Below are 11,766 nucleotides of genomic sequence, written 5' to 3'. Positions count from 1 at the left end.
AGCCAAATTGCCCTGCTCCTTAGCCTGCAACTTTCTTCTCTTTCTTTCAGAATATGAGAGCGCTTCACTATAAGAGAGGTGTATTGTTCTTTGCTCTCAGGGGTGGGGAAAGTCCCAGAAGAATCCTCGAAAGCAACAATGACACTTTCCGCCTCCTTCAGAGTTGGTTATCCTGGATCCGCTATTGATGTGCCTAGATTTTAGATAACTGCTTAAGTTCAATTAATTTTCTAATGAAACCCTCTGAGTGATCCTCATCTTCCCTGATAAGGTTGTTTTGCCAATAGTTATTTACCAATTGTATGTAAGAAGGGTCCTTTAACCAAGAGGCATTAAACTTGAAGGGGCTCTTGATTTTATGATTAATGTCCACTGCTTCTAAGAATATAGGACGATGGTCTGATATGCCTCCCGTGCCGACCCATTGACGTATTCGAGGGAGTCTGTTGAGCAATGTCTCCTTAATAAGGAGCCTGTCGAGTCTTCTAGCCAAGCTTTGTTCTCCACTTCGGTTATTAGTCTAGGTATACTGAATTTAGTTTGCTGTCGCCCGAGGGCAACTTCTTCGTCTGCAGTGTGTCTCACTTTGGTAATGCGTCAGGGTCAGCCACGAGAGTTCTTGAGAGTAATAGGAGCGACCTCAGGGTCAAGTCCAACGACATCAAGACCTCTGTCCTTCGTTCGGGATCGAAGGGAATAATGGGGGGATACCGGGGAGGTAGGAATGGAGAGGGATGCGAGGGAAGATGATATCAACGATGGCTGGCAAGGGGAGGCCACCGGAGTAGGAAGCAGGAGGGAGAAAATGAGATAGGGGTGAGGGGGCAAGTCCCGGGGATAACGATAAGCCACTGGTGATGATAGTGCAGAAATAGGAGATGTGCTAATAATGTGATGAGATGTAATGTCAAAAGATATGCATGAAACAGGAGGCGAAGGAGAGGGGGATGAAATTGACATACCCGTCGTCACGATGCCCGCCTGTTCAGTCACTGGACACACTGGAGCTGGTGATGAAGGAAGGGGAGCAGTGGATACTATAGCAGTGTCTTCTACTTCTGGAGTGCTACGGGGTCCACCAACATCTTGTGTATGAGCATGATCCTCTTGATTCTTCTCCGGATTCAGCCTGGGGGAGTGGCCCAGGGGGTGTTCGGCCTCTCCATCCTGTACATTCCTCATCGCTTTCCAAAGGAGTGGACAATCCCTATAGAGGTGTCCCACTTTGTGACATCTACGGCAGTGATAGGGGATGCCTTCGTAGTCAATAATCTATTTGTGTGCCATGTCTCTCCATTGTATGGTAATGAACTCTTGAAGTCCTCCCCTGGTGTCCAGATTAATAAGAATCCGGGCATATGCCATCATGCCTGTTTCCTGGTAAGATTTGTCATAGTCCATGAAGGTGCCAATGGCATTGCCAATCCTCCTGAAGATATCTTCCGACCAGTAATGTAGTGGTAGCCCAGGGAGCCGAATCCATATGGGCCCGATGCCAATCTGCTCTGTCTCGGGGTCGAATAAGGGAGTCCATCGCTTGAGGAGCACCGGGGCATGTTCAAAGTGCCAGTAGGAGGACAAGACGCAATTGGTATGATCAGTACGAGCGAACCTTAATGCAAACCATCCCCTCATGAAGGTTTGCACGAAAGGGATGTCCACCAAATGATGACCCCAAACTTCTGCTGCCCAGGTCTTCAAACGTGATGCCGAATAGTTCCGACCTCTGATGCGCCCGACCAGTACTGGATCTGCAAATTCCATTGTCTCACCCCACTGGATGTCCTACTCCAGCATGAGAAAGATATCGTCCTCCTTAGATTTGAAACACCTGTATTTCTTTTTAGGGCCCTCTGAGGGAGGAATGATCTGTGGGCGATCTAGGGGAGGGGCAATAACATTCAACGGTGTCGGGATCTGATGCGAGGAGGAGGGGTCACAGATGCCAAATGCAGTAGGGGGGCCAGAGAGCGGAGGTACGAAGGTGAAACTTCCTGATGAAGGACCGAGTGACCCAGAGAGACCGGCCGAGACAGTGGGCAGAGTAGGGGTTAATAGCGGCCGGGAAATGGAACCAGATGCTGGTGGTTCTAAACCAGGGTTAGGGTTCAAGCAACCGGAAACGAAACCGAGGGTTGCCGGAGAGTAAGGGGGGGTAGAGAGCGTAGTCCAAGTAGGTGGTACATCTGGGAGGACCACAGGATATGACCTCGACTGTTCGCTAAGCGAGAACGAAGAGTAATTTTCGGAGAGGCCCGAACTATACATACCTTCTGATGTGGAAAAGGGTGAGCGCCAGATGGATACCCCTTCCAGCGGGTCAGCTGAATAATCGACAACTTCTAGATCCTCCATCGCCAGCTGCGTCTCGGATCGGCGAACACCTCAGTGAGTAGAGAAACCCGGAGAAAATGAGAGTTCTCAGGTTAACGGACCGTGTTGGGCAGGTAGCGAACCATCATAGAATGTCAACCGGTAGGCGCGACACTGTATCTATTCCTTTTAGTAGTCCCCCAGCATGAAAACGAAGAAAGTGCTCATGGCGGTTAGAGGAGAAACGACAGCAGTGGTATGCTGGTAACGGAGGGCAGCACGGTTTAGTAGCTGCAGACGGTTTCAGAAACCCTAACCCAAACCTTCGCGCAATATCTCCCGTCCTGTCTCCATCCCGTGATTAGATTGATATTATCCACAATCTTATAAAAGTGTAGTAAATCTATTTGAACCACACCTGTAAAAAGTACCAAAAGGGATTAAGAAGATATTCCCCAAGAGATTGATAATATAAACACAACAAAATAATATTAAACCCAAGGGATTAATATTATAAACCCAAGGTATATAAATTCTATCATAAATATTATAAAACCAAGGTAATAATAAACCTAATGGATTATAAACCAAAGGGAATAATATTAAATCCAAGGGATAAATATTATAAACCCAAGGAATATAAACCCTAAGATAAATATTTTCACAATGTGATGTTAGAATATGATTGACCATGAGTCCTTTTCATATTTAGATAACATTTGTCACAATGTGATGTTGGACAATGGTTGACCATCGTTGACCATGGTTGATATCCATATTGAGATAATCTTTGTCACAATGCGATGTTGGACCATGGTCGACCATCGATAACCATGGTTGTGATAATGTGATTGTGGAACAAGAAATATTATAAACCTAAATAATATATACCCTATGATAAATATTATAAACCCTAAGATAAATATTTGTCACAATGCAACAATGGAATATGGTTGGCCATGATTGATTTTCATATTGAGACAATGTTTGCCGCCATGTGATAGACAATGAATGACCATTATTAACCATGGTTGATCTCCATATTGAGACAATCTGTGTTGCAATGCGATGTTGGACCATGGTTGACCTTGGATGACCATGGTTGTGACAATGTGACATTGGAACAAGAGACAATATTTGTCACAATGTGGAAATGGATATTGACCATGTTTGAGAATTCTTGAGACAACCTTTGTCACAATGCAACGTTAGAACATAGTTGACCATAGTTGATTTTCATATTGAGAAAATTCTTGTCATAATGCGACATTTGTTGATTTCCATATTGAGAAAATATTTATCGCAATGTGGTGTTGGAGCATGGTTGACCATGATTATAAACCCAATGAATTTATATCCAACTTGAAGATTAATATAATAAACCCTATTAATGATAGTATATCCTAGGAATATGAAGCCGTAAATTAAAAAACCCTATAATTTATTATTTTATAGACTTTCTTAGTTAAAAAAATTCAAAATATAGTGCAAAATCCTAAAAACAAATGAGTAATAGATAATGGATTTTTCAAAAATAAATTCATATAACATAAAATGAAATGAAATAAGAAATTGTAAATTCATAAATTCATTTACTATAATCTCATTTGATTATATTAAAGTTTTAAAAAATATATATCATGTGAAACATTATTGATGGAATTTTAAATCTATAAATTTATAATTTTCTAATGTATGATATCTTTCAAAAATTGATAAAGAAAAAAAAAAGTCAATTTTATATTTTACTTCATCTATTTTACTTATAATAAATTTACAAATAATGCATTTCAGATTTTAAAAATAAAAATACATTTCAAAACATCAACCATAATTTCTAAATTTTATAATTTATTAAACATCAAGGAACTTATCATGGAAATTATTAGTATAAATAATAGAATTCATAAATAAAATATTTCAATGTCAAGTAATATGTACAATGAAAAGAAATAAACTTTGATGGTTAAAACATTTTTAAGCATTTCAAGTAATGTTATTATTTTATATTTGGGCTATATTTTTTTGGCAATTTTATCTTTGAGATGGAAAGATTTTTTTTTAAATTTTGCATCAGCTTGCAATTTAAAAATTAGATCAGCTTGCAATTTAAAAATTTGTTATTGAATGATTTCTAATTACTTTTATAGCACATATTTATTCATGCTATTTTACCTAATTCTACACTAATCCTACACTGAAAACCTAGGACAGATCAAATTCATAACTGAGTTAATTTTATACATTTGTATTTGAAGAGTAAAAAAATCTTCCTTTGAACGCTTCTTAAAATCATTTAGTTACTAATTTTATAGCAGAAACATAATTGATCTCATGGAGATTCGTGGCATAAGTTGGTCAAGCATTGCATTCCTCATTTGTGCAATATTCCTTTCTATAATCAAGGTCTCATAAGTCGGCCTTGTGATTCAATATCAAATGCCCAAACTTCTCATAGAGGTTTTCCACTTTAAATTTTTCACTATCAGAATGTTGTGGCAGCATAGAAATATATGTATGCTCAGACACTAGTAAAGAAGATAGGAAGTAAGTTTTTGCCATGTTTATACCTTGTTATATATGGTATGGAAAACTTTGTTAGTAATCGAAGAACATGCAATATTCACAACTTGTAGCCGACATTCTTCTAGCATAAGCAAAAGATTGGAGTAGACAATATGATCTTCAAACACGTTGAGGGACATCTTAATGTCATAGTCTAGGATTAGCAGAATATTGGAGTAGACAATATGCTCTTCGAAGATGTTGAGGGACATATTAACACCATAATGGATGAAATTTATTTTCACCATAGTGAAGACATAGGAAGATAACTTGTTATATATTTTCTTATATATAAATGAATGTTATAAATATAATGAGGAAGTTATCATGGAGGAGCTATTTATAATTGAAATAATCTCAACTAGTGGGTGGGGAGCCACGTGGCAAGAATATAATTTTTAAATTTATTAAAAGTAATGAACCATTTTTCTAAATAAAATTTGCTTATATATAAATGAATGTTATAAATAATAGTGAGAGAATTATTAGAATTCGAATAATCTCAACATGGAGGAGCTTATTAGAATTGGAATAATCTTAACATGGAGGAACTTATTAGAATTGGAATAATCTCAACATGGAGGAACTTATTAGAATTGGAATAATACCAAATCCCTAGAACATTGGTCAGTGGGGAGACACTTGGCACAAATTTATTTTTTTTAATTTATTAAAAGTAATAGACCTATTTGTTAAATAAAATTTGCTTATATAGAAATGAATGTTATAAATAACAATGAGGAACTTGTTAGAATTGGAATAATCTCAACATGGAGGAACTTATTAAAATTAGAATAATTTCAAATCCCTAGGAAATTGGTTGGTGGGGAGCCACGTGACACGAATCTACTTTTTTGAATTTGTTAAAGCAATGGATCATTCTGCTAAATAATTTTTTATTATATATAAATGAATGATATAAAAAATAATTAGGAATTTATTATAATTAGAATAATATCAACATGGAGAAACTTATTAGAATTGGAATAATCTAAAATCCCTAGGAAATTGGTGGGTGGAAGCCACATGGCACGATTATAATTTTCTAAATTTATTAAAAGTCAATTGAACCTAAAAAAATCTAATACGCTGCAGTAGTTGATAAATGTTAAGAAGAGGCATATGCTGAGCATACTCAGTTGAGAATCAAAGTAGTCCCTCCATTAAAAAAAAATCAACAAACCTCCTTCCATTTAAAGTTCTTATATATATACGCCTATAGATGAATAAATGATTTCACTTGTTATTTTATCAAATAAGATAATTTATATCAATTTTTAAAATTATTAAAACAAAAAGGAAATAAAGTTATATTATTTATATTTTCATATTTCAATTTGATAAATAAACTAGCACAACCACAATAATAAATGTGGTTGATAAAATCGGATAGGCCCATATGAAACACACATATGATTTATCAATAATATTAATATAAATATAAGAACCATATTAATAATAGTTAATATTATATTATCACTACTATATTAAATAAAAATAATTCAAAATAATAATAATAGTAAATAAATAAATGTAATAACAACAATTATATTGATAATCATTTAACAATTTAATATATTAATAAGCATTTAACAAATAATAATGAAGTAATTATGAACTAAACATTTAATAAAAATCAAACAACAATTTACATGTGGTTGATAGGAAGTTCAAATTTTAACACTCTACAAGAACATGGTTATTAAACACTAGCCTCTTCCAAAACACACCAAGACCGATGACAAAGGCTACACCAATTAAATTCAACAAGATAATGATCACGGCCATTAACGCTTTCCAACCAATCCATTCTCACATTGTATTGCATTTTTGCATTACCTTGAAAAGAGAAAGACAATAAGATCTCTAAATCATCTATTGATCTCACTCGATGGAGTTGTAAATGTTAGAGGAATAATAATAAACCCAAGGGATAAATATTATAAATCCAAGGTATAAAATCCATAAGATAAATATCATAAACCTTGAAATAAACGTGTTTGACAATGATTTACCATCACTGATTTTCATTCTGAAATGATGTTTGTCACAATGTGACATTGGACCATGGTTGACCATGGTCGATTTCCATATTGAGACAATCTTTGGCACATTGTGACATTCGACCATCGTTGACCATGGATGACCATGAATACAAACCCAAGATATTTATATTAAACCCTAGGATTAATATTATAAACCCTATGAATAATATTATAAACCTAAGGAGTATGAACCAAATAAACCCAAGGGATTGATATTATAAACCAAAGGAAATGTTAAACCTAAGGGAATAATTCTAAAGAAAAAAGGTATTATAAACCTAAGGGGATAATATTAAACTCAAAGGATTAACATTATAAATGAAAAGTATATAAACCCTAAAGGGATTGATATTATAAACCCAAGGGAATAATAAACCAAAACGATTATAAACCCAAGGGATAAATATTATAAACCCAAGGAATATAAACACTAAAATAATTATTATAAACCCTAACATAAATCTTTGTCACAATGAGACATTGGAATATGGTTTACCATGATTGATTTTCATATTGAGACAAAGAAACCCTAAAATAAGCATGGTTTACCATGATTTACCACCATTGATTTTCATGCTGAGACAATATTTGTCACAATATGATTTTGGACGATGATTTACCATGGTTGATCATGGATGATTTTCATATTGACACAATATTTGGCACATTGTGATAATGGACCATCGTTCATCATCAATGGCCATGATCGTAAACCCAAAGGATTTATATTAAACCCTAGGATTAATATTGTAAACCCTATGAATAATATTATAACCTAGGAATATGAACCAAATAAACCCAAGGGATTTCTATTATAAACCGAAGAGAATAACAAACCAAAGGGATTAATTGTAAAACCCAATGGTATTATAAAACCAAGGGATTAATATTATAAATGCAAGATGTATAAACCCTAAAGGGAATGATATTATAAATCCAAGGGATTTATACTAAGAACCTAACGGGTTAGAAACCCAAGAGATTGATAATTTTTTCCCCTGGGAAAAAGTCGTAATTTCTATTAATATTAAGAAATTACATTTTGTAGATGCCGAAGCATATTCATATGGAGGCAGCTGTGCCTGTCGAGTTCACAGTCTATAGATGTGGCAAAAAAACAAATTGTCTCCACGCAGGGAGCCTACCGAATCTGTAACTAGCAGTGATCAAAATTATGTCCATGCTCTACACAGAGAGCTTCAAATAAACTGTATAAAACCATAAAAGAGTTGGTACCCATGACTAAACAGTAGATATATATACATGCTGATAACAAAAAATAGTACTGTTATGTGAGGGCTTTATAGCCCATCTCCAATTTGATCATCAAAAGGTCTGTGGTAATGCTCGTAGAATGTTCCGTCGATTTCCTCCTGTATCAACCAGTCGTTTCCTTGTCTGTGTGCTGCCTCTTTGGATAGCTGGTCGGCGACTGTGTTCTGTTCCCTGTAGATGTGTCGACAGACAAATGATTCAAAAGAAGTAATCAGTCTTTTAGTTTCATCTAAAATGTGCCTCAATGAAAATTCATAACAATGAGATGCATCATTCAGCCAGTTGCAAATAATTTTAGAATCTCCAAATAGCTGCAGGTGTCCGCATTGTTTTTGTATTGCAAAATGTATGATGTGTTTAGCCGTGCACAGTTCAACAAAATTATTGGTGCCTCTGCCTAGTGTTATTTGTATCTTGAAGCAATGCAATTCATTGAGATATAGTATGGCCCCACCCCCACAGCCTGCGTCCTATGCCGAGCCATCAAAATAAGCCAAGGCTTAGATTTGTCAATGATCTCAGGTCTGATGGTGCGGGGGGGGGGGGGGGGGGGGGGGGGGGGGTGGCAGAGGATTCCTCTTCAGGTATCAAGTCAAAATCAGCAATCGTGTGGTGTAAGATTGTAGGCCAATGTGGGGTCCTGAAGTTGAGAATGACCTGATTGCGCGCAATCCATAATGCCCAGCAGACCAGCAATGGTATGTTGATGGATTTCCCGGTGTGATTCTGGCACCAGTTATTCCAAGCTTCCATGAGGTTATTACCTTGCTAGTCTTTCAAGTTTGGATAGTGAGAGGTGAGGGATTGCCAAAATTGTAAAGCAGTACTGCATTTTAAGAAAAGATGTTCTGTGCTTTCTTCATTCCCGCGGCATAAGTGGCATCGAAAGGGACCATAAAATGATCTCTTCATAAGATTGGTGCCTGTAGGGATTTTGTCAAAAATAATTTTCCACATCAATAGGCGCGTGCGTGGTGCTGACTTAAGTTTCCAGAGCGCTTTCCAGGTGGGGAGGATATCCGGGGGCCTGTAAGATTCCATGAGCCTTAAGTATCCTAGCTTCGGGGTATATGTTCCATGCTTGGCAAAGGCCCAGATGATTTCATCAGGTCCTTCTGTGAGCCTGATGTGAGCTTGAGTGAGTGCGTCCGTATACTCCAGCCATTCGTGTTGCCACTGATCAGGTATTTCCAACACTTGTGCTGTAGTCCATGCCTGTTGGAGAAAGGAGGAATTTTCATTATCGCCAATGTGTTTAATGTGAGTTACCCGTCTCTCATGCAGATACCTTATAAGATCAGCTGATAATCTGTGGGCATTGCCACAACCGACCCACGGGTCCAGTCCAATGCGGACTGCATTACCTTCCCTTATGCACCAAGTAATTCCTTCTCGCAGTAGTGGTAAGGAGCCTATGACCACTTTCCAAATATTGGATATGTTTTGGCTAGTTCCTTGTTGCATATGGATCCAGTCCAAAACATTCTGTGGCTTGATATATTTTGCATATGCAACTCGAGTCCAAAGACTATTAGAGGTGAGGAGCTGCCACCCATGTTTGGCTGCTAATGCTCTGGAGAATAGATCGAGCCTCTTAATACCCCATCCCCCCCAGCGTTTGGGTTTGGCAATGGTGTCCCATTTGACCCAGGCAAAAAGCCTCCCCGGATGGTGACCTTTCCAAAGAAATCTGCAGCAAATACTTTGTAAGTGGTTCAAAATGCCTTTTGGTATCCAGGCTAGGGTCATCCAATAGACAGGAGTGGCTTCAATAACAGCTTTGATGAGGACCAATCTGCCTGCACGAGAGAGATATTTGTGGTACCATACCTGAAGCCTTTTTTCCACTTTCGCTATGAGCCATGTCTAGTCTGCAATTCTGTAACCGAGAGGTTTTAGTCTAAAACCAAGGTACTTTATACCATCCGACAGGTTCAGAGAGTTGAATGGGAAACGCTGAACAACAAAGGCGATTTCATGTTGAGAGCAACCGACTGTGGTAATTGTGGACTTATTATCATTGATCCTCATACCTGTAGCATGTTGGAAGAGAAGGATTGAGTTATGGAGAGTACTGGAGTCCCCAATGCTGCCATTCAGGAAGATCAGTATGTCATCAACAAATAACAGATGAGTGAGATAGAAATTATCCGCAATTTTAATGCCAGTCAATAAATGCCTATCTCAAGCTGATGAAATAATTCTATTTAATCCGTCCATAATAAGCAAGAAAAGCAGAGGTGAGAGCGGACATCCCTGTCTAAGCCCCCTTTCTGAAGTGAAGAAAGAAGTAGCTTCACCATTGAGAAGCACACTATAGGATACATCAGTGATGCAGCTCATAGTCCATTTTATATATTCATAGGGGAAACCAAGATGAGTTAGTAGCAGTCTTATATACAGCCAGTTAGTTCTGTCGAAGGCCTTGGATAGATCCACTTTTAGAATCATTCCTTTCTGTTTTTTTATTTGCATGGTGTGCATGAGCTCTTGTGCTGTGGAAATAGCTTCATGTATCTATCTGTGGTGAAGGAAGGCGAATTGTTCTGAAGATATGTGCTGCGAGAGTATAGGCTTGAGGCGATTAGCAATAATCTTGGCAATGATCTTGTAAAGACAATTACAGAGAGAAATGGGGCGAAAGTCATCGAAAGAGACAGGGTCATTCGATTTAGGGATAAGAGCAATGAAGGTGGATTTAATAGCAGAGGATATTCTGCCCCTCCTTCTGCTTTCCTCTACAATCTTCAGTAGGTCATTCCCCAGGATTTCAAAGAAAGCGATGTAGAACTCAATGGACCACCCATCTGGGCCTGGGCTTTTATCTTTTTTAAACCATTTTAAAGTAGCCTCTAATTCCTCCATAGTCACTTCCTTCAGTAGATCATCTGAGTCTTATTGTGCTACATACCTGCGGAAAAGTTCAACCACCCTCATGATTTCCATGATATTAATATCTCGAGGAGCTTTATATATACCCCTGAAGTGCTATGTTGCTAGTCTGGCCAGGTTCTTCTGTGATGATACAGGTTGTCCTCGCTCATCTCTTAATTCCCATAGAGTGTTGATGGATTTGTGCCCATTGGCAAATTTATGATAAAATTTTGTATTATCATCCCCCTCTGTGAGCCAAATTTCCCTCCTCCTTAGCCTCCAACTTTCTTCTCTTTCTTTCAGAATATGAGAGTGCTTCACTATAAGAGAGGTGTACTATTCTTTGCTCTCAGGGGTGGGGAAAGTCCCAGATGAAGAATCCTCGAAAGTAGCAATGACACTTTCCGCCTCCTTCAGAGTTGGTTATCCTGGATCCGCTTTTGATGTGCCCAGATTTTAGATAACTGCTTGAGTTCAGTTAATTTTCTAACGAAACCCTCTGAGTGATCCTCATATTCCCTGATAAGGTTGTTTTGCCAATAGTTATTTACCAATTGTATGTAAGAAGGGTACTTTAACCAAGAGGCATTAAACTTGAAGGGGCTCTTGATTTTATGATTAATGTCCACTGCTTCTAAGAATATAGGACGATGGTCCGATATGCCTCCCGTGCCGACCCATTGACGTATTCGGG

The 11,766-nt window shown here is 37.7% G+C and overlaps 1 protein-coding gene across 1 annotated transcript; it reads right to left on the bottom strand.

Moving 5' to 3' along the window:
* Window positions 1–1,272: 1,272 nt before the first annotated feature.
* Window positions 1,273–1,764, bottom strand: LOC149247406 (uncharacterized). Its single transcript, XM_089444154.1, has one exon. It carries the CDS (start codon window positions 1,762–1,764, stop codon window positions 1,273–1,275), a length of 492 nt encoding a protein of 163 aa, XP_089300280.1.
* Window positions 1,765–11,766: the final 10,002 nt, after the last annotated feature.

Source organism: Pinus tabuliformis, chromosome 7, assembly GCF_031772625.1.
Source record: "Pinus tabuliformis cultivar Carrire ecotype Pingquan chromosome 7, CPIR1, whole genome shotgun sequence".
Taxonomy (NCBI): domain Eukaryota; kingdom Viridiplantae; phylum Streptophyta; class Pinopsida; order Pinales; family Pinaceae; genus Pinus; species Pinus tabuliformis.
This window is presented reverse-complemented; position numbering and strand designations above follow the sequence as displayed.